Source organism: Schistocerca americana, chromosome 11 (genome assembly GCF_021461395.2).
Source record: "Schistocerca americana isolate TAMUIC-IGC-003095 chromosome 11, iqSchAmer2.1, whole genome shotgun sequence".
In the NCBI taxonomy this organism is placed as follows: domain Eukaryota; kingdom Metazoa; phylum Arthropoda; class Insecta; order Orthoptera; family Acrididae; genus Schistocerca; species Schistocerca americana.
This window is the reverse complement of record NC_060129.1, coordinates 102,586,974-102,613,972: the sequence shown is the minus strand read 5'-3', so window position 1 is coordinate 102,613,972 and position 26,999 is coordinate 102,586,974. Positions and strand designations below refer to the sequence as shown.

At 42.4% G+C, this 26,999-nt stretch overlaps 1 protein-coding gene across 1 annotated transcript in view; it reads left to right on the top strand.

Moving 5' to 3' along the window:
- The window catches only part of LOC124554181 (ankyrin-3-like), a 116,479-nt gene that overhangs the window by 31,736 nt on the left and 57,744 nt on the right, over nt 1-26,999 (top strand). The window contains exons 2-3 of the mRNA XM_047128251.1: nt 7,011-7,180; nt 7,304-7,351. Coding sequence (XP_046984207.1) covers nt 7,093-7,180; nt 7,304-7,351 — 136 coding nt within the window. The 5' untranslated portion in view covers nt 7,011-7,092. The remainder of the gene's footprint in view (nt 1-7,010; nt 7,181-7,303; nt 7,352-26,999) is intronic.

Genomic DNA, 26,999 nt, shown 5'->3' with positions numbered 1-26,999 from the left:
GTTAATAAGTTCTGTACTTCCAAAAGAATTCGCGAATTTACGTACAACAAAGCTTCGGCACGATGTTCAAAAGACATAAATCCTAAACTGTAGATTTTATTTGCAAATGAGTCTCCTCCATGTGTTCTGGCAGCGGTGTCTGGACGTCGCAAGGCCGGAATATCAGACCCGCACTACGGGCTGACTCTCCTTTATGTGTCACAGAGGTTAGTCGCACACCAGCGTTTTAATGCGCCGGTACGCAGATAAGAAATGATTCACTTCTCAAGCAATTTATAGGCTATTTAGCGGAGTATTGAGAAATGGACTGAACAATCAAAACCGTAGGGCTAATGAAGTTGAACAACACAATCCGATTGTAGGTCAACATTCATAAATATTTATTGATATTACTGAAATATCTGTGAATGTTGATCTCACTTCACTGTGGATTCAAAGCAAAGTCATTAACAAACAATCATAAATAAAGAGTAGAAGTACAGGGTAAACGCAGAACAAATGCTTGCAGATTTCCTTTTTCTCAAAGCAGTAATTATCAAAACTATGTGCAAACATCTCAACAAATTTTGATTCTTTACTAAACACGATGCAAAACATGGTTCACTGCTCACATGCCGCTAATAACATCAGCTATAGCAAAGTAATCTACACTGTGACAATTATTCAACTGTATGAGGAAAATCGCAAATTAGTCACCAACTGTCGGGCGTGCACTCCCTTTACTTAACACGTAAATGTCACTACAGATATTCGACTTTAGGTTATGAGACGTTCGTTATGTCTGCCATCATTGGCGGTGATGTGGTGCCCACGAATAGCGAAATACTGCACGGTCCGCTGAATTTTCGGAACTTCGATGCTGTCGATGACCTCCTGAATGGTTGTTTTCCGTTAAGCAGTGGTCTTGGGGTTACTGCTGTACACCCTATCTTTAATATAGCCGCACAATGAGGAGTCCGTGTGTTCATATCCGGACTCTATGGCAGACAATCAAGGCTCAGGCTTTGTCACCAAAGCAAACCAAACGCATGCGGGTATTAATTCCCATCATGCCCCATGGCTAACAGCGTAGTTTTAACGTCCTAACGCAAACCGTTGACACGTTATGGCGATTTTACTTCATTCACTTCAATAATATTCACCCTGTAATTTCATTTCTGCCTTGATTCTCACTAGTACGATGCTAAAGTTACAACAAGTTCTCCAAAATAAATAATCGAAACTTTATTTATAGTATTTCAAATCCTGCACGAAGTAAAAGTGTGGGGCAGAGCTCAGTAAATTAAGGGAAGTCCAGCGCTCTGCAGCCAGGAAGAGTTTGCGTTAACTCGCCGACCAGATCTGTCTACAGGTTTACCTCTCGTGAGATCACCGGAACGACACTCCGAGACGGAAAGCTGCCGAAACTCGAACGACGAAGCACCAAGTACCGAATGAACCGAAAGACGCAAAGAGAACACGCGCAGTGATCCACGCCCTTCCACATTCTCTGCGGCATCGCCCAACACTGACTCGACGTTTAACACTGAGTAATATTCATATTTAAGGCTGTCCCTCACACGTACTTTACATTAAATTCCAAATCATTAAATTCAAAATAACCTCAAAGTTATCACAATCATTTTGTTGCCATTCAAAACATCAGCTGTGTGGTATTACCTAACATATTAATAAAAATGTAAATCATATTTAGGTACGTTGTTCAGTACTCTCAAGAATTGTGCTACTTAAATATATACGATTAATGTGCGACTAATTTAAAAGGAGTGTTAATCTGCCATCTGTTCATTTCTTCTTTAAAACTCGAAGTGCACAGTTTACTAACGCCGATTTGCATTTATGAGTAAACCTAGTATGAAATGGTATTCAACATTAACTATGGTATTCATCATCGATTATGATTACCTATGCAACTGAGTAACTTAAGTTACCATCTTATTTCGTTCAACTGTGGCTAATTCAGAATATTGTCACATTTACACAATCGTGCTGCTAGAAGACAGAGCAAGTTACATAAATGAAATCAGACTTTTTTTAGTGTTTATGACCGTCTTTAGCTTTGATTTGACACCCTATATGGTACGACACCTCGAAGAGCGAGCTAGTTATTAATTATGAAAGGCCTATCACAATATTCGCAATCAAAAGCATTCCTAAATTTTGTAATAAATATCGACAAATTGTGATCCATGTAGCGGTGAGGTTATTTCTTCACGAATATCTGTCTCATATCCTCGGTTTCATGATATGGTGTTTAGGAGAATGTCGCGTTTCGAGCCACCGTCAGTTGCCGACACTATACAGGCAGCATAAAAAATAATCATCCTATACGTCACACCTATACTTCTGAAACTAATAAACAAATACAATTGATTTTGTTTTCTTATGAACGGGAAATTCAAAGTTTTTTTCATACCTTCTCATAGTTCTTCAATATGCCGGCCTTGAGACGTACGGCAAATGTCAATGCCGTATTCAGATTGTTCCCATACTACAGCGAGCATGTCTCGAGTTACAGCTTCCGCAGCTGCTGTTACGAAATTTCTCAGTTCATTCACTGTTGCTGGTAATGGAGGCACATTAACAGAGTCTTTCATAGACCCTCTCAAGAAATAATCACATAGAGTCAGGTCTGGTGACCTTGGAAGCCAGTTATGTAAGGCTGAAACATTTGGTCCAATGTGACCGATCCATCGTTGAATAATACTTTGATTTAAAAATTCCCACACTTCCAGATGCCAGTGTGGCGATGCCCCAGCCTGTTGGTAAATGGAATCGTTCGAATCAGTCTCCAATTGTGGGATGGAAACGTTCTCAAGCATATCGAGATACGTACTTCCTGTAACAGTGATCTCGGCAAAACAAAAGGAAAAGGAAAAAATGGGCCGTACACCTTTTACCGTGAAAGTGCACAAAACACATCCAATTTTGGAGAGTCCCTCTCATTTTGTGTAACTTCATGTGGTGTTCCCGTACTCCGTATTCTCCCATTATGGCGGTTCATCTTTCCTTTGAAATGGAACCTTGCCTAGTCACTAAACACTAAGCGTGGAAGAAAACTGACATCCTCCCACTTGCCAAGAACGAAATTACAGAACTCCAAACGTTTATGTTTGTCACCTTTACTAAAAGCTTGTTTTGTATTGTTTCGTGTGTAAACGTCGAAGCAACACACGCCAGATGGACATCGGGGGCATGTTGAACTGTCGAGCTGCACGGCGAACGAATTTCTGACGACTCCTTGTGAAACTGTGGCGAATGCGTTCGATGTCTGTGTCAGACACTCGGGGATGGCTCGGCGATTTGCCTTTACACAAAGAACCTGTTTCTACGGATTGTTCATGCCACCGTCTAATGCTTTGTGCTGTAGGAGGATCCACACCATACCTAGTACGAAAGTCACGTTCAACGGTTATTACTGAACCGCACTGCGCAAAACGTAAAACACGAAACGCTTTCGGTTGTCCAGACACAATTTTCACTACAACTGAGGTGGGCGCCCACTCCTGCAAACAAGCGGGAACCATGTAAAGCTCGAGAGTTTGCTCTTTCCTTCAGTGTGTTGTTCACGCACATATCTTAAATAGCATAAGAGTTATGATGTTTTTGAAATGGGATTATACTTTCTCACACAGAATTCGTTTGTTAGAGAGCAGTTTCCCTCGGCACCACACTCGGAAGTACCCGCTGGCGTGGTCTTACCCGCCCAAGGCTCGTGTAGGCGGCTGACGCCACTGCTGTAGGCGAGACACGCCCACATCCTCGACCGAGCGAGGTGGCGCAGTGTTCAGCATACCGGAGTCGCATTCAGGAGGACGACGCTTCAACCCCGCGTCCGCCCATCCTGATTTAGGTTTTCCGTGATTTCCGTAAATCACTCCAGGCAAATGCCGGGATGGCTCTTTTGAAAGGACACGGCCGACTTCCTTCCCCCTCCTTCCATAATTCGATGATACCAATGGCCTCGCCGTCCGGTCTCCTCCCTCACAACAAACCCCCAAATCCCCCCATCCTCCTCCCCCTCTGCACAGTAGATCACCACGTGTTGACATATACACTACTGCCCATTAAAGTTGCTACACAACGAAGATGACGAGCCACAGACGCGAAATTTATCCGACAGGAAGAGGATGCTGTGATCTGCAATTCATTAGCTTTTCAGAGCATTCACACAAAGTTGGCGCCGATGGCGACACCTACAACGTGCTGACATGAGGAAAGTTTCCAACCGATTTCTCATACACAAACAGCAGTTGACCGGCGTTGCCTGGTGAAACGTTGTTGTGGTGCCTCGTGTAAGGAGGAGAAATGCTTAGCATCACGTTTCCGACTTTGATAAAGGCCGGATTGTAGCATATCGCGATTGAGGTTTATCGTATCGCGACATTGCTGTTCGCGTTGGTCGAGATCCAATGACTGCTAGCAGAATATGGAATCGGTGGGTTCAGGAGGGTAATACGGAACGCCGTGCTGGATCCAAACGGCCTCGTATCACTAGCAGTCGAGATGACAGGCATCTTATCCGCATGGCTGTAACGGATCGTGCAGCCCTGTCCCGACCCCTGAGTCGACAGATGGTTACTTTTGCAAGACAACAACTATCTGCACGAACAGTTCGACGACGTTTGCAGCAGCCCTGGGCTCTTAGCTCGGAAACCATGGCTGCGGTTACCCTTGGCGCTGCATCACAGACAGGAGCGCCTGCGATGTTGTACTCAACGACGAACCTGGCTGCACGAATGGCAAAAAGTCATTTTTTCTGACGAATCCGGGTCTGTTTACAGCATCATGATGGTCTCATCCGTGTTTGGCGGCATCGCGGTGAACGCACATTGGAAAAGTGTATTCGTCATCGCCATACTGGCGTATCACCCGGCGTGATGGTATGAGGTGCAATTGGTTACACGTCTTGGTCACCTCTTGTTCGCACTGACGGCACTTTGAACAGTGGACGTTACATTTCAGGTGTGTTACGACCCGTGGCTCTACCCTTCATTCGATCCCTGCGAAGCACTACACTTCAGCAGGATAATGAACGACCGCATGTTGGAGGTAATGTACGGGCCTTTCTGGATACAGAAAATGTTCGACTGCTGCCCTGGCCAGCAGATTCTCCAGATCTCTCACCAAGTGGAAACGTCTGGTCAATGGTGGCCGATCAACTGGCTAGTCACAATACGCCAGTCACTACTCTTGATGAACTGTGGTATCGTGTTGAAGCTGCATGGGCAGCTGTACCTGTACACGCCATCCAAGCTCTGTTTGACTCAATGCCCAGCCGTATCAAGGCCGTTATTACTGCCAGAGGTGGTTGTTCTGGGTACTGATTTCCCAGGATGTATGCACCAATATTGCGTAAAAATGTAATCACATGTCAGTTCTTGTGTAATACATTTGTCCAATGAATACCCGTTTATCATTTGCATTTCTTCATGGTGTAGCAATTTTAATGGCCAGTAGTGTACTGTAGTTTCATTTGAAAAAGAGAAGTTGATCCCCGTCTCCTGCAAAGAATATGAGTATGACAACGGACTATGCGTGGCTCATACAGCAGTCTCTCTCATTTAATCAGGTGCAAACATCATAACGATCTCTTGAATGCTCTCAAAAGTTTTTGACGTGAACAGTTCATCTGATCAGCCAGTATACAGGTTGATTTACGACGATATGCAAGTATTTTAATATGTTATTCTACAAATAAAACTAAAGAAAAAAGTTCATATAAACGGAGTTACGCAAAAGATTAGTTACGGAGTTACGGCTAACGAAAGATTTTGCTTGAAATTTAGCTCCTTAGCTAATATGAAGCCATCGCGAAACTGTACAAGTTTAAAATAAAGCACTGTTTCCATTCATTTTGTTGTTATTGATGTGGTGAATCTAATAAAACATTTTCCCAGGACGTCAATCTGGCGAGAAGTACTTACAATTCCTTCAAGGAGAAATGCCCCGCTTGCTCGAAGATCTTCCACTTCTACGGGACTGCAAATGCATTTCCAACATGACCGCGCGCCTCCACATTCCACCAACCCGTCACTATACATTTAAAAGAACATTTTCCCCAGATATAGATCGGTCAAAGTGCTACACGTCTGTGGCCACTCAGATCGACGGATTTAACACCAATGCATTTTTGTGTATGGGGATGAGTGAAGACACAGTTTATGAGGACAGAGTCAATAGACGTGAGGCTTTGCTTGCTCGCGTTGTGAGTGCAACAGACGAAATTAAGAACGACCCTGTGAAGCTGAAACGAGCAACGAAATCTGTTCATACAAGTGCAGCTAAATGCATTGAATTCAGTGGAGACATTTTTGAACATTTATTGTGAATGTATTATGAAACTGTATGTACACTGTACAATTCCCTTAACACTGAGCTTTGTTTTTTCTAGTTTAAGATGAATTCACGTGTGCTATGACACTAAAAAAAAAGCAGATAATCTGACACGTTCATACAGATTCAGTTAACGTTATTACCATCATTTTTTCCAAAATTAATTTCTCTGCAACTTCTGTTGAAAACTTTGGGCAGTTGTCTGGAATTTAAAAAAACAAAATGGGGGCAAGTAATAAATTAAAAGTTTACGAAACTACTTATTTGCTTCTGGAAAACTACTGCAGATACACATGTGGGGCATGATTTATTACATTCACCAGACCAATAACCACAAAATAAATGGAAATCGTGGTTTACTGTAACCTCGTTCAGTTTTGCGATGGCTTCATATTAGCAAAGTTATTAAAGTTCAGGCAAAATCTTTTATTAGCCGTAACTTGGTAACTAAGCATTTGCGGATCTATGTTTATTCGTTTTTCTTTAGTTTTACTTGTAGAATAACATATTAAAATATTTGCATCTCTTCATGAATCACACTGTATATTCGGAACAACGGAGTGGCATCCACCTTGTAAAATGGTGTGATCCAAATTCATTTGCGCTACTTTATTTAATATACAGGTAATGGCAAAAAATGTGTTTTGTGGTTTCACTTTTTCGTAAAATTTCAGGTTGTTCAGCAGACTGCAAGTTTGACGAAGTTATTTTGAGAGAAAAGTTTCTTACTTGGCTCGACACCTTCGTCCTTCCACCATGTTCCGCAGAAGCTTTAGTTGGTTCATCCGCATTTTTGTGACGCTGGTCATATTTACTGGCTACTGTCACCAAGTTCCTGTTACAGGTAAAAATTTTACTTTGTTCGATTCATAAGAGTATGAGTATGATAATGGATAACAATTTATTGTGAAATAATGAACAATAAGTTTAATTTTTTTACTGAGATTTTTGCGAATTTCTTTTTCAGAATCCTATACCGGAGTCACCTTGCATACTTTAACAACCGACAACTCAGGTAAGTGTTTCATCCGTTACTACTAAAAACACCTCATGGTCCACGAGGTTCATTTGGTGCTATTTTATTTAATCACGGCAGTCTTATCTGGTGGTCTGAGACGTCCACGCCGGCGCCGTGGGGCGGCGGTCGTATTCAAACACAGTAGATTGCTACTTGAATATATAGAGATTTTATTTTTAAAACAGCGATAGATGATGTAAAATAATTGTGCACTAACTTAATCTTAATAATGTGATATCTCATTTGTTCAGAATGCTGTCTCGTCCAAAGGTCACACAAACTTTTATTCAGTACCGTTCAACGCTCCTGAATGACAGGCAATACGTACGTCCCACGCTACTGCTTTGCCAGTAGCATAACACCCGTGGTATACGCCGGAGTGAACTTGTTTGGATATCTGCTTTGGGTCACATTGCAGACATAAGTATACTGTGAGCGGACTTCGCAACATCATTGGGTATCAGTGTATCATCGCTTTCGGTGTTCTAGAAAGCTCCAGTTCGAATGCCATTTAGTCATCACGTTGCGTATAGAGGATGGTTTTTACCACCGTATACAGACTCTAGGGATTGATCGATGAGAGGATACGGAACAAAAAGGTCTAATGAATTTACGTTTGGAAACGCATGGTTTCCACACCAGACACAAATTATTCATACACTGTTACAAAGACTGCGGCCTAATACTCACTGTACCACACAAAGACAGTTACAGTATGTAATGAAAATGGTTTCCGTGTGCCTCAACGCATGCGTGTATACGCGCAGAAGCGTGCTCCGTCTCTCACATTCAAATCGGCCAGGCTGCATAAGAACAGCGTCATAGGCAGGATGAATACGCTGCTCCAGTGTCTCCACATCTGCAATGTCCTCTGCGTACACGGTACTTCTGTAGTGGCCCCATAACCAGAAATCGCACGGATTGAGATGCAGGCCATGCAGCTGGCGCCTCTCGGTCAATCCAGAGAAGACACGTTTGATATGCGTCCGGACGTTAATGGCGAATTGGGCTGGAGCACCATCATAACATAACCACTAGAATCGTCAGTGGCACTTCTTACAGCAAGACGCCCGTAAGAAACGCCGATAGTTCCCCTCTGTTAGGTGACGTGGAAGGAAGACTAGTTCCAAAATACGGTCGGAAATTATCCCAGCCCACCCATTCCGGCTACACCGATGCTGATGATTCGCTGTCATCGTACCACAGGGGTTCTGTATACCATCCCACAGATGACTGTTATGAAAGCTGAAGATGCCACTCCACGTAAGGCTGGCCTCACCGGTGAATAGGATGGATGACACAAATCCTGGAATCATGGTTGCTTGGTGAAGCAACCGACGACAAAACTGCTGCCGATGTGGAATGTCTGTCGCTAGTAACCCCTTCACACGCTCTAACTGATAAGGGTAGTAACAATCGTCATGGAGAATGTCCCACACGGTCGTCTGGCTTACCCCGTACAGGCCGGTCCATTGCCTGGTACTGACAGTTTTAATCACATTTTTTACCATGTCTAGTGTCTCTTCATTTCGGGTACGTCCTTCATGATTTCCTGCATGTTAGGTCATGACGTGCCAGAAACAGTACGACCCTCTAGGAAGAAAAAATGCATTCTATAAGTATGGCTGCGTGGTATTGCACTGCAGCTTCTGTAACAAAGTATGATTGAATAAATGGTCTCTGTCATGGGAACCGTGCGTTTCTGGACATCATTAGAATATTTTTGTTCCTTATCATCTCACTGATCAACCCCTAGTGTTTGTACATCGTAGAAAAAAATCACGTAGTATCTTCCATAGACCCTTACAGTGATAAAAGCAATCTGTCTACGGAAAGTAATAGTAAAATTTTCAAAGAGGGTTACCAACGCGCCTTTAGTTGCATTATGCTGCACACTGTACTTTTTTTTTTTTAGAGACGTACTGATGTTGCAGAGCTCATTTTTGACACGCAAGTGCCAAATGTGACACGAAACCAGCAAAATGGAGAATCTGGCAGTTGCCTTGGCTACTTACTCATAATTTCGTATACAAGCCAACTTTCGCTATTTCCTTCGTGTCCGAGTAAAACCAGATGTGTCAGATAAATTCACCTCTAAAAGTCACGTCTTAACACTTCATATCAATTTTAAACAAGTTATTCGTGTTAACTGTATCAAAATCCGTGTTTGTGTCGCACTATATTCCGTATTTTCGTACGCTGTGTTCCACGAAAAACGAATTTTGTGCTGTAGAATCCGTTACGAGCAGCCTTTATCCTCCATAAAAATTACGGAGTAGCAATCTCATTCGTTTATCCCATCATTCATTGTATATCAACGTGAATTAATATAAATTTTTGAGAATTTTAATAAGTTACCAGTGATGAGAATTACTTATGTCGTAGAAAATCAGTGTTTTTGTAGCACTTGTTGTAAGTTGCATGTCGTGTTCCATTGTCTGCATTCACCGCAAAGTAATTCTTATCTTGATTTTGTTTTCGACTACAGCCTCTAAAAAAATTCAGGAGATTTGTAGCATTTATAGAAGGTGATACTGAGGCTGTAAAGGAAACATCGATTTGAGTACAGACTGCTTCAGATATTAACGGTAACTAGTCATACTTGGAGCTTAACTGGTCCAGAGTATAAAAATGAATCTCTAGGCTTAATTTAATGACACTTGTCTACTATTCTGTAAGACATTACACCAGCCACACTGCAGCCCTACTATGAACACTGTCCTCGAACGTGGGGAGAATTAGCCGACGCTCATAAGCTAAGATCAGCCGCCTGCAAGCTGCTGTGCGTGAGTGCTTCGGGAGAGTTACCCACAGTCTTGTATCCGATATACCACAGGTACCTCACGCTATCATATCCTGCTGCCACTTCTACTCGAGGTACATGATCTGTCACCGCCCATGCACTTGGCTGTGAGCGGTCTGCTAGTGGTAGTACTAGGCTGCATGGACGGCGGAAGCAGGGACTGGGGAGGAGTCAGCACGTGGTACTCATCACCATAACCAACAAATATGAGGTTCAGGCTTCCACTGAAGTCGAAACTGAGTCAGTGAGACTGACTTCAGCTGTTGAGTAACCTGGTATGTGCTGTGTCGAGAAGGGGCAAACATAAAAGGATAGGATCTATTAACAGGAGGAAGTTCAAATGTACGGCAAGTGAATGTATCCCTTAGGGAAATGCAAAAGGCGATGTGAGGGAACACTAGGTGTGTATGGCTGGGAGCCTTATTCAGCACGCTACAGAGGCCATTCAGTCAGCCGCTGAGAGAGCAGGGCGCTACCAGCTGCTGACTGTGCTCTGCGGCCACACATGGATCATTCAAATGGCAGAGAAGGTTGACAAAGCTGGCCTCATCTAATTTCAGTGAGACTCACAATTTGCTGCAGTGCAAAACTGGTCGTGCATCCCACGTTCTGAATCGAATGGAACTACTGACTCAGAGTTCGAAGGTTCTGTAACAAAGCAGCCTGAAAATTCATGGACTTGCAACAAGGGGTTGAGTACTCTATGGACACCCTAAATGGGTGAGGTTGTGGTACACATCAGAGGCTGCTGCTCAGGTAGCTGTTTGGGTGTGCAGTGTACACAATGGTTTTTAGATTAGACTACTCTTCGTCCAGTCCAGATAACGATAGGGACCTGAAAGTGTCAGTAATAGTTCCAAAGAAGTGTCACATACTTGCGATAGTATTGCAGTTCAAGTAACTTCCGAAGCACTGATATCAACGTGCCAGGGTTTGAAGCTGCCCCAGTACAGCTCACATAATACCCAGTTCAGAAAGCTGGTGAAAACGCGGAATTGACAGCAGTGAGACACTGATAAAACTTGCAACCTGTATCGAAAATATACACTGAGATAGTATGGCATTTGCCACAGGTCACAAACAAATTGTACCAACAAAAACAGAAACATAAATTGCGTGTGAGGCTTTCTGGGAAAGACACAGTATCATGGTGGGCATTCATTTGGAATCAGGTCCCTCTGTCAACTTCTAGACATACTCCAGATGCAATCAAAAATTATGCAGAAGCCTAAAGCACTGTTATATAAGTTTCCAAGTCACTCTCTCATTGTTGAAATAGATGTTAATTGGGCAACAATCTACTGGTTAAATGACAGTTCAGTAAGGGGTGGGGGAGACAAGACATCTGGTGAAACATTTCTAAATGAGTTGTCTGATGATTACCTAAAACAGTCTGTTTGGGAGCCCCTTCATGATGTTGCACCTGATAGTTTCAAAATGACCATACCTCTTTGAGGAAGCTCACACAGAAACTAGTATCAATGACCATGATTTACAACATGCAAATGGCCACTAAAACAAGTAGCAGATTACATATATATTCAGCAAACAAGATAAAGAAGCAATTGTGACCTATTTGAATACAAAACTCGAAATATTTAGCTCTTGAGAACAACATGTAGAAAAATTGTGGTTGAGGTTTACAAGAACGGTCAGCTGTGCACTTGGTACGTATGTAAAGCAGTTCATGATAGGAGGGACACTCCACGGTCTGCATTCATTTGAAAGAAACATCTAAAGAAAAAGAGACAACTGGTCAATGAATGCTAGGCAAAACGTAGACCTACATGTAGGAAGATGCTAAATGGATTTGGCTGATGAGAGAAAGTTCTGTCCAACCTACTAAGCCTACTGAGTGACAGATAGGCACAACAAAAAGACTCTCATAATTAAAGAAACACTGTCTTTCGTGGTGGAATGATGGTTATGTAGTGCTGGAATGGAAACAGGGAAGGCGTTGAATGAATGAAGACAGTGACTAACAAAGGTTCCCACAACCTGCCTGGTGTCCTCCTTTGTTAGTCACTGCCCTCACCCATCCAGCAAGGTGCCCTGTTCCCATTCCAACATTACCCAGCCATCATGCCACCACCACCCCAGTCTTTTTATTTCTCTACTTTTCTGCTTCTTCCCCTCCCTCTACACCCATCTTCTGCCCTCTGTCTAACCTGTAGCACTTCACTATCCTCCACCCTACCATCCTGCCGCTCCTCCTCTCCCCACACCCAGTCGCCACTCCCACCATGCACTGCCCTCTGTCTAACCTGTAGCACTTCACTGCCCACCACCCCACCATCCTGCCGCTCCTCCTCTCCACACACCCAGTCGCCACTCCCACCATGCACTTGTGCTGCTGGTCACAATGTGGTTTCAGTTGCCTGAGACTGCAGTCGTGTGTGTGAGTTGCGTTTGCTCTTGTGTTTGCACGGGCGTGTTTGTGTGAGTGCATGTGTGTGTGTGTGGGGGGGGGGGGTGTACGTGTATGCATGTCTGTCGTCTCTTGTTGACAAAGGCCTTATTGGCCAAAAGCTTTAATTCTGAGAGTTTTTTGTTGTGCCTATTGCAACTCAGTATTTCCGCTCTATGGTGAGTTGCAAGTTTCCTTTTCGTAATATTGTCACATTCCAGCCTGGATTTTTCATAATTTGATTCCTACTAAGACTATTGTAATAGAATAGGAAGGATCTCTCACGAAACCAAGGAGATTCCGGTACCATGTAAAGCTGGTACCAAAGTTAGTGTTCAGACACTCGTAGACTGTGTAATGAGAGCAATTAAGAATAGCAAAACAAAATCAGAAACTCTGAATCAGTTTTCCGAAATGTTTGTTTAGAGATGGTACTGTGGGGTATTGCTCCAATTTGTGAAGATGACAGATATAGATGTAGAATTTGTGTCATTAGTGTTGAGAAACAGCTGAAATTTAACAAGGCTCCAGAGCCTGATGGAATCTCTATCAGATCCTAAACCGAATTTGCGACTAAGTTAGCCCCCTCTTAACCAAAATCCTCGTACAAATAACACAATAATACATTGTAAATCTCTATCACAAATAACAGTGGCCAGTAGTTGGGAGAAGTCCGAGGAGACACCCATCTAGTAGAGGGGCAGCAGGAGTCATTCACAAAACTACGGTATAATATCCTTGCCATCCATTTGTAATAGGATTTTTGAACATATTCTGAGCTCAAATGTAATGAGATTCCTTGAATAGAAGGACCTCATTGCCAATCAGTATGGATTCCGAAAATAGTGACATTTCCTACATGACATCCTTAAAGCCATAATCTAGACAGTAAGATAAATGCAGTAATTTCGGATTTTCGATAAAATCATTTGACTCACTACCATAACCACACTTATTACCAAAAGTAAGATCATATGGCGTATGATGCGAAATTTGTGGCTTAACTGAGGATTTATGTGGAAGGGAGGACTCAGTTTATCGTATACATATTTAAATGTACGTCGTATAGGGTGAGTCCGTTGAGGATATCTTTCAGCATACCTTCAATGCAGAGAAATTGGTGTGGACAATGTTAGTGTATTGGGACTCGCAGGTTCTGTTATATATTAATCGTCTTGCAGCAATTTAATAGTTTTAGAATTTTCGTGGATGATGCAGTTATCTATAATGATGTACTATCTGAAGAATTCTGCACAAATATTGAGTAGGATCTTGATAAAAAAAAATATAGTCACCAATGAAAGAGTACAGCTGGTACCAGTTAATTCATACATACATATCTCTGGGTGTTACAATTTGGGACATCAAACGGAACGATCATGTGCTCTCAGTTGAAGATAAGATAGGTGGAAGGCTTCGGTTCATTGGTAGAATACTAGGGTGATGGGATCAGTCCACAGAGATGATTGTTTACAATTGTCTCATGTGACGATACTGAGAATATTGCTGTAGTGTGTAGGAACCGTGTCAAATAGGACTGGCAGCAGGTATTGTAAAGACGTAGAGAAGAGCAACACGAACATTCAATGCTTCTTTGATCCATGAAGAAACTGAACTGGCACACTTTGAAGATAGACGGAAACTATTCAAATAAAGACCATTCTGAAAGTTTGAAGAAGCTACTTTACGCCTCGAATCTAGCAATATACTACAACCCACAGGTGTTGTGAGGATGAAATTAGCTCAATTACAGGACGCGCAGAGGTAATTTAAACAATCATGCCCAAGCTCCAATTGTGACTGGAATGTGAAGAAGCCCTGATAATTGATACATTAAGAGGTACCCTCTGCCATGCACTTCAAAGTGGTTTGCAGAGTATGGAAGCAGATGTATACGTAGATGAACAGAGTTGATGGGGTTATCGAACAGAAAATGTAAGATTTGTGTTTGAGAAAGCGTCTAAATTCAATGGAGAGTGGGTTGAAATTAAAAGCTACTAATATCTCCGTTAATCAATGGCCGATTTTTCAGTTAATTGTGGATCCCACTACTCTGGATTACGAGAAAATTTGCTGTCACGCATACTTGAGAACCCCACACGACAGTTTCAAGCGAGCTCTCGTAGCGATCACTTTTTGATGTGCTCCCGTGCGTTGACTATGTTGCGAGTTTGACGATTCGCACTCTAGACGTTCTTATAAGTCTTTTGGTACTTGTAGCGTCAATATCGTGGAGGAAGAGCTTATAGTGTGAGATCCGCCAGAGTTATACACCTCAACCTAGCCACACCTTCACGATCGTAGTCATCGTCAGTTAACCTTCTGACACTCCCTGGTGATACCGCCACCCTAACAGGTTCATTCATGACACCAGTGCAGCAGGCCATTAGCAGCAGAAGAGCACGTCATATTACTAAAATGCTCTGTGCCGACTCTCTAATACTGTCCCAGACTGTGAGGTACCGGGTTCAGATCCCCTTCTGCTGTTGGCACAGTGCTGAAATACAGAGAACACTCTCGGGGTCATCCCCCGACCCCCCCCCCCCTCTTCCTCCACCTCCCCACGACACATTTGCTCGGTCTAGGGTCTACAGTGTGAGTCACTAACCATTGCGACCAAGAATAACTTGAAAGTGTGATAGAACCTGAAACGTTTGTGGGCCAAAGGGTGCATGGGACGATGGGGGTGATAACATGCCGTTGGTTTTTTGTTGCTTGGTGGAGTCGTGTCAGAGATATGAAGCTCAATTTTGTTTTTTTAAATAACATGCTACAGTTTGGTACTTATTTTATGAAAGCAGCTATGGAGACGAATCCAATGATGTGTAAGTTCTTTGAAGGTCAACAGAGTCACAAATGTAGCATGAACGTCAATTTACAATAGGTGTTCGAATGGCTCCAACCTTCTTATCATGGACTGAGTGGTAATCGTCATCACATCAGCAGTTATCAAAGCACCAGCTCTGACATTTCTCTCTTGAATATCTTAGGTGTAGTAGGCACGTCTTTATAAATAATGTCTTTTACGAATCCACACAAGAAAAAAATCCAGAGGTGTCAGGTCTGGCGAATGAACCCCTAACGACACATCTCCTACGCATCCAATCCAACAATTTGGGAATTGTCCCTGCAGCTCATTTTTAGCCATCATCGAAAAAGGGGCTGGACACCCATCGTGTTGATACCACATTCTGTTCCTCGTTCCTAAAGGTATTTCTTACAATAACAGACCTAATGTTCCTTGCAGGAAGGTGGTGTACTTCCTACCATTAAGATTTCCTTGGATGAGTAGGGGCTATAATTCTGTCCTCCAGCATCCCACTCTATAGATTTACCAACCACGGTTTTTGGTCTGCAACTTGCCACTGCCAACACGGATTTTCAGTTGCTCAATAATGCATGTTATTCAGATTAAAATTTCCATGAATGTACCCTCGTCAGTAAATAAAATCAAATTAATAGATCTGTCATCCCTCTGAATATGAAGTTGAGCCCGTTGGCAGAATTCGACGTATACAGTCGGTAGCAGTTAATTCTTGGTGGAGACGGTTATGGTAAGGATGATATTTATGTAGATACGTACCAAGTGCACAGCTGACTGTTCTTGTAAACCTCAACCACAATTTTTCTACATGTTGTTCTCAAGAGCTAAATATTTCGAGTTCTGTATTCAAATGGGTCACAATTGCTTCTTTATCTTGTTTGCTGAACATATACGTATTCTGCTACTTGTTTTAGTGGCCATTTGCATGTTGTAAATCATAGTCATTGATACTAGTTTCTGTGTGAGCTTCCTCAAAGAGGTATGGTCATTTTGAAACTATCAGGTGCAACATCATGAGCGGGCTCCCAAACAGACTGTTTTAGGTAATCATCAGGCAACTCATTTAGAAATGTTTCACCAGATGTCTTGTCTCCCCCACCCCTTACTGAACTGTCATTTAACCAGTAGATTGTTGCCCAATTAACATCTATTTCAACAATGAGAGAGTGACTTGGAAACTTATATAACAGTGCTTTAGGCTTCTGCATAATTTTTGATTGCATCTGGAGTATGTCTAGAAGTTGACAGAGGGACCTGATTCCAAATTAATGCCCACCATGATACTGAGTCTTTCCCAGAAAGCCTCACACACAATTTATGTTTCTTTTTTGGTTAGTACAATTTATTTGTGACTTGCAGCAAATGCCATACTATCTCCGTGTATATTTTCGATACAGGCTGAAAGTTTTATCAGTGTCTCACTGCTGTCAATTCCACGTTTTCACCAGATTTCTGTACTGGGTATTATGTGAGCTGTACTGGGGCAGCTTCAAACCCTGGCCAGATTCCCTTGTGATTTGACGTGAACTAACACAAGAATCTCGAACCACAGTGGCAAGAGTACCAAGTTCCGTTTCCTCGTTAGTAACTTTCCTTCGCCTGATATGCTTCCGATACGTTCAATATCCAGTTGTGCTCAATTTATCATACACATATTTAAATTACGTCGTATAGGGTGAGTCCGTTGAGGATATCTTTCAGCATATAAGCCTCTAGCTCTCACTGAATTTCGTTGGCACTCCCCGTAAATGAGAAGCACATCGACTTGTTCTTCGAAGGAATACATCATACACATTCGCTTGATTCGACGATATTAGTGCTGTTTTGCGAAACCGTCGAATGGCGTTTACATGTGGAAGGCACGTTAGATGGATATATTATATTCGGCGAATATTTACTATTTGCACGATATACGAGAGAGAGTTGTCGGAGTGTGTGCTTCTCTAAGTGGTGATGTGGTAAGGAATACCAATCAATCCATGATAAGAAGATTGCAGTAATGCATTGATACCGATGGTCATCACTTGGAACACCTTCTGTGAATGGACGTTCATGCCACTTTTGGACATTCGTTGACCTTCAAAGACCTTACTGTTACACATCATTGCATTCGTCTCGATAGTCGTTATCAGAAAACAAATACCAAACGATACCATCCCATTTAAAGGAACAAACAAAGTTGACCTTCATATCTCTGACACGACCCTATCTAGCAACAAAAAACCTACGTCATGTTGTAGCCCCCGTTGTCCCATGCAACATTTATCCCACAAACTGTTTAGCTACTGTTATACTTCCGGAGTTAGTTTAGGTGGCATCGGTTAGTGACTCTCCCCGTACATACGGTACAGTTGATCTGATGCATGCCCATACTTCCTCCTCGTAGAGAACTTAGATAAGAAGAATGGTAAACTCAATAACATTTTTCTGGTTTTGTGACTGCATTGTAGGTATATATAAAACTGCTGACGTTTCGGTCACTGTTGCATATGTCCTTATTCAGGGTGTTTTTGCCTACGAAACATTAAACCAAAACACACTGCAGAAGGTCACTTGCAACAGTGACAGAAACATCGGTGGTTTTACAATGCAGTCACAAACCCAGAAAAATTTTACTGGCTGTGACAATGGCTGCGGAAGACTACAGTCATATTTAACATTGTTAAACTCCATCTGGTGTTACTGGCCAAGCTGTTGCATGCCTGTAGCTCTCATTTGAGGCATGACATTATCAACATTAGCCTGACAGGCAGAAACAGAGTTAATATAAGGCTGAAGTCCGCAGTGGCTGCCAGTAGAGTCCTCTGTTCTCAAAGTTCGCTGTATGTATCGACACCTTCCTGCTTCATACATAGCGCATTATTCGCCATGTTGGTGTTAATTCGACAGACGAGCAGATAGGCGACGAAATGCAGAGCCAGTACCATATCGCAAGCACCAAATGCTAAGTCAACAAACATCATTTAAATCCGGAATTAAATGTGCTGCTTCCAGTCTGCGTGGTAATTTTTCGATCACAAACTACCCTCACATGTTGCTATCATGGGGACCGACCATTCTGTCGAACCTGTATCACTGTTACAGATACTGTCTGTATTTGTCTTGCGTCTTATGTAACTTCTTTGCTCGTTTCTACTTAATACGGCTTCTGTATGGCATGCTCTTTAATGTAACAATGACCCAGCATTGAAATCACTCGAAAACAACTTAAAAATGAGCAGCGGATGCATTCATAAATCTGATAGAATGGCAATTATAGGAGAGGTGGTGCGCATGTGTGGCTGTTCATCCAAGTGGCATTCCATACCCGAAAACGGCGGTTCAGCCTTATGCAACCTGACTAATGCACATTTTCGTCAACTGCGTCGGTGAAACATTTCACAAAAACAAGAAAACGCGACACAAGGACTGTGTAAATGTGAAAACCCAGTTTGTTTTTGGTGTATAAAAGAAATGTATACGTCTCTTTCAGCTCTAAAAATTAGCCAAAGCTCATTCATAATGTTTTAGCAATGAATGTAATATTCTGAAACCCAAAAACTAAATACGTTAAAAATCAAAAAACATTTTCTGCTTGCACAACATCTCATTAATTTTTCACGAAAAGAAAAAACAAGAGCAATTATTGATAAAAGTGAAGCAAACATTTTAGCAGCAGTAACACACGATGCAAATGTAGCTGAGAGGCATCTCGGAAGTTGCCAGCTTTCAACTGAATGCAAGTGGCGGGCAGGCGAAAACGCTATCCGTCTGTGCAGGTGCGCCAACATTGAGGCGTTACCATAGACGTCTACTCAAATTTTATTTTCGAATATGTGGTGCGCTGTCCTTTCAACATATCTGTGTGTGTCACACGGTTCAGCGGCAGTTCTTGCATTCCCGTATGTATGACGTATGTGAAATGAGTTAAACATAGATACTCATATTTCAGTTAGTGTCTGACGTAACAAGTGGTGTTAATTATAAACTTCAAACTGCAACTCGTCATAACACAACTGACTCCATTTTCTCTTCTTTTTACAAACTAATTGTAATAGTTTCCGCGAAGCAATACTTTCACTATCAAGCGAACCGGATGGTGCAGCCGTTACCAAATTGGTTCCCTATTAGGGAAGACGAAGGTTTCGAATCTGTGTCTGAGCATACAGATTTAGGTTTTCGTGATTACCTTAAGTCGCTCCTGGCAAATACTGGAGTGGTTTCTTTGAAAGGGAACTGCCGTATTCGTTCCCCGTCATTGAAACATTCCTACCGTGTGCTCCGTCTCTAATGACCTAGATGACCTAGATCTCGATGGGACTTTAAGCCCCAATTTCCTCCCTTCCTCCCTTCAAATCAGATCTTTACAAAGAGCTATTGGTCAATGTAGACCTCTAGCACGGAAGAAAAAGGCATCACGAACCGCAGAAACAAACGAGCAACTTGAAGTAAGAATGGGAAGCAATCGACTACGCGCTTTTCGATTCAAACGAACATTACATACCGATCTATATCTTGGTGCATTACACTGTGGTGCTAATTGTGATTTGAGGCATCACACAGGTGGGGTTATCTTAAATACTGATAATTGTAACTTGTAGTGCCATCTAAAATGAAACACCAGCAACGCTCTGAGCAGGTGGATAAGAGAAACAGACGAAATTACATTCATCACCCTCAACATTATCATTGTTAGTGACAGGTGACATAACCCTATCGAACATTCGTTTGCACAAATGACCACTCAGGTTATTTTAACATATTCACACGCAGACATTCATGGGATGAAGTAAAGGAACTTAGGTTCACTGGGGGGTCATCACCTGAATGTCATAGTATTTTCTGCGCCTGACATTAACCAAACACAGAAGTTCTGAATAATTTTCATTGCCGATCATCATGGTTTTGGAGAGACACGATTCTGGATGTATTCCGTTGAACGGCAAAGTAGAGGAGTGTCACAGGCATACATTTCTATTTTCGTGACCACAAAATCCAGGCCACTTCACACTGATCTACAGAATCACACATACCCAAAGTCGACAGTGACCCATACTTAATGGAAGTCTTCAACAAAAACATGATTTATAGTCCATATGACTTCTGCAACAGTGATTATCCCTGCATGCCTGTCGGGAAATGTCGGAAAAGTAAGAAAAGATGACTGTCGGCGAGACTACACCTGGCAATGATACCAGTTTTGTCGTCGACCATTGACTGAAGATACCGAAAAATCGATCACTTTAAAACTATGTAACAATGATACTGAAGTAGTTAATCATTACGATATAACACATTCACCGTCGTCCTCGAAAACGTGCAAGTCTCACACCAACAGTGAGTAGTGGAATTTGGCAATTTGGGAAAATGTTAAATCCAGCCTAGTCTCGGATCGCTAGGCAACACTCAGACAAATCGTATTCGTGAGTTTTATTACGAAAGGAAAAGAAAACAAAATTTTGTCAATTAGATACATGTGTCACAAGCAAAGGGCGACATGAAAAATACGCAATGATCTTCAGTATAAACACCGGCCGCTGTGGCCGAGTGGTTCTAGGCGCCTCAGTCCGGAACCGCGCTGCTGCTACGGTCGTAGGTTCGAATCCTGCCTCGGTCATGGATGTGTGTGATGTCCTTAGGTTAGTTAAGTTTAAGTAGTTCTAAGTCGAGGGACTGACCTGAGATGTTAAGTCCCATAGTTCTCAGAGCCATCTGAACCATTTCTTTTTTCAGTATAAACAATCCTAAGTCGCTGATATACTAGTGCCTAATCTCGAAGCTGCTGTAGAAGTCGCTGACCTTGAAGCTACCACTCAGTTGGACCGCGACAAGTTGGGCGTGGCGCTAATGTCGTCTTGGCGTACGGGCCGCCGCTCTCGCGTTGTCATCCTGGAGAAGCGTCGGCCAGCGTGCAATTCTCACAGCCATCTCCTCTCTATCGTTCACGACTGATATACCGGCACTTGCCTTTACGCTGTAGCAGAAAACATCGGCGAACAAGTTGCAATGCCGCCATCAACGTAGAGCAGTTCCGGGTCGTCCTAGTTTGTAGTCGTCCGACGGGTTAGGCCGCTTGTATACTGGTCGCCCAAACAATGCAGAATGCTTTTGTTTACGATTCAGAACAACGATGTCAGTGAAGCGATTTACGTTCCTATTATCTGCTTTGAGATTTTAATATATGAATTCTAGGGAAGGAAGAAGAACTAATGGACGCGCTACTCTCACTCAGAAACATTTGGAAATTTCATTCTGAACTGTCAAAAAAAAATAGCTGCTCAGAATATTTGACAGTTGATGAACTGCTTTGCCCTTTTAGAGGGAAATGTTTTTTCAGGGTTTATATGAACTCGAAGTCTGCTAAATATGGCATCAAGATTAAGTCCCTTTGCGACGCTAAAACGCACTTTTTACACAATGCTTTTATCTATACAGGCAAAGCAATTACTAATAAAATAAGCCAACTTTCAGTTTCAAAAGAGAATGTACTGCAGCTTGCAGAACCTTTATTTGGAACAAATAGAAATATAACTGCAGATAATGGGTTTTCTCCTGTGGAGCTCGTTGACAGACTGATTGAAAATGGTTGGACCTTCATTGGAACGATGAACAAAATTAAATGGGAAATACCACCAGAATTTTTAGCCAATAAACAAGGGGTAGTAGGATCTACGTTATTTGGTTTCATGAAGGATAAAACATTGGCATGTTATGTCTCTAAGAAGGATCCAAGCGCAGTTGTGACCTCATCAATGCACCATGACAATTCAGTCAATGAAAGTAGTGGAAAACCTGAGATAATTGAATTTTACAACAGAACGAAAGGTGGTGTTGATACACTACATCAGAAATTTGCCAATTATTCAGTCTTTACAAGAACATTCAATGTTGCGAGTGAAAATGGATTCGTGTTATGGAAGGCATCAAATGGTGGAAAACGTATGAAAAGTAATAATTACAGAAAAGAAATTGGAGAAAATTTGATAAGGCCCTTTATCACAGAAAGAAAGATTCTTCATGTTCAGTAGATTTGAGAGTAGGATAGATAATTTTCTAGGGGCAGCTGATGAACCACAAAATGACCAATGACCAGAAAATTCACCTTGTAATCAATGTGGATCACGGAAAAGAGGAAAACGTTATTTATGTGGTCCTAAAACTGACAGCAAACAATCACAAAAATGCGACACTTGTTTTAAATTCATCTGTAAACGGCATGCAGGAAAAGCAGTGTTGTGTACCAAGTGCCGTTCTTCATTCAGGTACTGATATAGATAACATTTGGACACCTCCATGTTTCGTTTTCATTATTTTTGTTTCTGACTGGTGACATGTAGAGTCGTTATTTATGTTAAGCGGAAGTTATGAGAAACCCCACAGTATATCTAGGTTTTTTGATGTAAGCAGTCATGTAGCATTCCAAAGTAACATGCTAAAAATTTTTATAAAATATAAAACATAGGACTTAAAGTTAAACAAATAACACAATATAAAATTTTTCCTGAATAAAAGTTTTTTTGTATTTGAAATAAGGTTTATTTTAATACAATCATTACGCATTTACATAATGAATTATATCTTTTATGGGGATTGTGTTGAATTTTTATTCAAGGGTCCATTTGGACCCGCGATTTTAGTTACGTTCGTTAAAATATCGCTTCCAGTTAAGGGTTAACATCCATGCATTCTAATAATCAAAATCCGACCATTCGATTACCTCTATAACGAGGTAATGGTTTCGATGGACGACATATACTTATCAGTCCCTAACAAACTATTGGGAATGGCTGCCCCGAATCTGCCTCAAACAACGTTTTCGTTCACAATAAGCAGCGGGAAACACTCTATAACGTTGAATAATTGGGCACATCTGTTCAAACGAATCTTCTGGGATTGGTTCCAGAACAACATATAGGCTATGACAAAACCATGCGTACAATTATAAGTCAATGTCGTTGATAGTATATCCTACATGCCCCAGGAGGCAAAATCAGTACGTTGTCCGTTTCATTTATTTTGAAAAACGTATGGTCGGAACAAAGTAGTACCCTTGCATCTGTGTCATCTGGAACTGCAGCAACTCTTTTCGATAGTGGCCAAACATCGCTTTCAGCAACAAAATTACTGTCGACTGTTCAATCAGTGCTACATCTCCATTTAGTACCCACAAAACTACCGTAATGGGTACAGAACTCCAATCACGGCAGCTCATTATGAGGGACGAATGCACTACGGAGCAAAAAAGAGCTCATCGTAATCTCAGAGTTGAGAGAATATGAAGAGCACTTTGGTAGCACACTCGCCTTCTTGTCTGCTGCTTCTTGACAAAGCTCTATCAGTTGTACCTCATTCAGAAGCCACTGATGAAGTGAAAGCACTTCTCAAATTATCGGTATTATAGAAATATGTGCAGAAATGACTTTGGAGACGAATATCAATGAGAAACAGCTACATGATGCATTTGCTGAACGTTATGCAGTACAGTTGTTCTATATTTGGAATGGAAGACTGACAACCGATGAATCAACACAATGCATCACGTTGGCAACGAACTGCCGCAAAGCCATAGCAATCATATACAAAATGATGCTAACTACTCCTTTAGAGGTATTTCTTCTTACTGAATTAGTTGGATGAACTAGCTGAAATGAGCAAAAAACAAGAGCAGTAACCCACAAACTAATAATTACAAAATTGTGTTCAGATGTGTGTGAATTCCTAAGGGACCAAACTAAGGTCATCGGTCTCTAGACTTATACACTACTTAAACTAACTTATGCTATTAACAACACACACACCCATGCCCGAGTGAGGACTGGAACCTCCGGCGGGAGGGGCTGTGTAGTCCGTGGCATGGCGCCTAAACCGCGGAGCCACTCTGGGCGGCAATAATTAGAAAGTAACATTTAATAATTTCATTGCCTACAAAACTGAATACAATGATGATGCTTGTGGGTACGTCAGGAGCCTCACCTGTGTGGAGTCCAACCACTTGTTGCAAGGCTTTTCAGGTGAAGTCAATTCGGCGCCTACGTGTCGATTGGGATGAAATGATGTTGAAGTCAACACAACACCCAGTCACTGGGTGGAGAAAATGTCAGCTATGCCTCATTGACCACTTTTTTTACCATGTTTCTCACGTTCTTGACTATACCTAGGCATAAAAAGAAAAGGAGAAGTTAATACCATCGCTACTCTTATCCTAAACTTAATAAGAAGCGCCCCCCCCCCCCCCCCGAAAAAAAATGTCCTCAACTTCATGTGTAGCCCCAGTTAATAAGACACCATTAACGTTTACCAAAGGGGAAAGTTCATTTTTAATTGTGTTTTTAAGCCATCTCCGCTGCACCAGCACTTCCCCATGAAGACTGACGATAGCCTTCTGCATCATCGAGAGAAAATCTGGGTGGTAGGGATGCGTTAGCAAATCACTTATGTACAGCTATTCACAAGTGTGTATGAATAACTGTTCAGGGGATAGATTCCGTGAAATGGAGGAAAGGAAGGTATGTCGCTGTTCCTAGCATGAATGATCCAGCTGTGAAGGTGGTTACAGAAAGCACCCTTGAGAATGTCTGATAAATATTGTAGGTTCTTAAAGTTCTCGACAACTGCACAATGACATTAAGGTACTGCCACAAATCGACCACCACCAAACAGGTAGTTGGCAGCATGTCCGCTAATCTAAGCTTCTGATTGAGTCTTAGTCCACAGGAAACAGTCCATGCCTGGGAAGAGAAGCTTTTAAGCTGTGATGATGTCAGGAGTCATGTGTGAAATAAACGCCGACATCTGCTGGACCACAGGCTAAACATCACTCGCCTGGCCTTCACAGCCATCGTTGTAGGCCACATGTGGTATAGAATGGCGATGCTACAGGGTGTATTCTGAATAGAAGCGACTCCAATATCTGTTTCCCATTAACCATCATGTATCAGGTGGATTGGACATCTGACGCAATAGTAAGGGCCTGCACTTCCATCCACACAGCATTCCACGCAACAAGGGGTTGTTTCTCCTCAATCACATTCAGCAGAAGCTACAATTGCAAGTGAGGCATAATCTTGGCCATCGGTAGATATGGAGGAAGAAGCGGGATCCAGATGTAGTTGTATTAATGAAAGAAATAGCTCCAGCAGGGAAAGGACATTGGGACATTTGTCAGCAGCATTGGGGCAACGACAGCGGCTGGTCAATAATCTGATCAGACAAGTCAAAATACTTTGCCACATGTTGACATCCAAGAATTTAAAGAGGACAATTGCTTGATGTTGGAGATGACAAAGACTGAGGCGTCCTTTGCCCTTCACAAGGGTGGGGGACTCATAGCTCACCTTAAACAACAACCGGTGTGGATAACTTGTGTCTATTCATTGACAGTAGGATGGGAAAATTCTGGGCCATGTGCAGGATTTGCGATGAAACATAAATGTTTGCATACTGTGTCCATTGTAGATGTGCAGGGTTCAGATTCAGTGGTAAAGGAGCTCTGCCCAGATCCAGCATAATAAGCACCTATTGCTAAGGGTGACAAAACACCCCAAGTTGGCTGTAAAAATTAATGCGTAGACATGTTATCACGTCACGGACCTGCAGCAGAGTAGCACATTCAGCAGGCAGTCCACGTCTTATAGGCAACGAGCGAGTTTTGCAAATGTTAATGACACTGTCTGAAGCAATTCCCTAGTACCCCACCCACTTCAGTGTTGCTTGAACATCGTTTCTGCTGCGCAGGACAAGGACCAGGTCGCCCACAGACCCACTGAGGAGTTGGCGGAGGCCACAAAGTAGCGGTTCCATGGCGAGAAAGTACAGGACTTTGGAAGAGCATCTGCCACACCAATCCTTGTACGAGCATGGACGGCATAAGTCGACGATCATATAGGATCCAAGATGTTGCATAGCAGAGCTGTCTGGGAATCCCATATTCTGCATCACTGCTGCCAGATAAGAGTCATGAAACCTTTCGAATGTCTAGCTGAAATCAAGGGAGGCCAAGACTCCCATCACACACAGTGTCTGCATAAGCACAGTAATGTTACAGTACTGACATAAGGCAGTGCAGATGGTGTGACTGCCTCCTAAAGACGCCTGATTGTGGGAGACCATAAAGCAGGGAACCCTTCTCAGCTGTGGTGTAGAAAGTCAAGTGATGATCTTCATGTCAGACTTCTGGAGCAACAGGGATCAATAGACACTGATGCTTCCACTATTCAAGGAAGCCATTACGGTGCCAGATTTCCACATTGCCTCCATGAGGTGTTGGCATTCAGGCTTGAGAGATGCTGTGAACGTGGATGGGAATTGCTGGTATGGTGCGTGAAACCCTCCCTATCGCCATGTACTTATTCCCACGTGTCAACAAATCGAAAGTCCGCCCCCAGTAGCTAAGTGGTCAGCGCGACAGAATGCCAATCCTAACTGCCTGGATTCGATTCCCTGCTGGGTCAGAGATTTTCTCCTCTCAGGGACTGTTGTCCTCATGATCATCATTTCATCCCCATTGACCCGCAAGTCGCGAAGTGGCGTCAAATCGAAAGACTTGCACCCGGTGAATGGTCTACCTGACGGGAGGCGCTAGTCACACGACATTTACATTTGAATGAATCGTGGAGAGGGCCTCATATGGTGT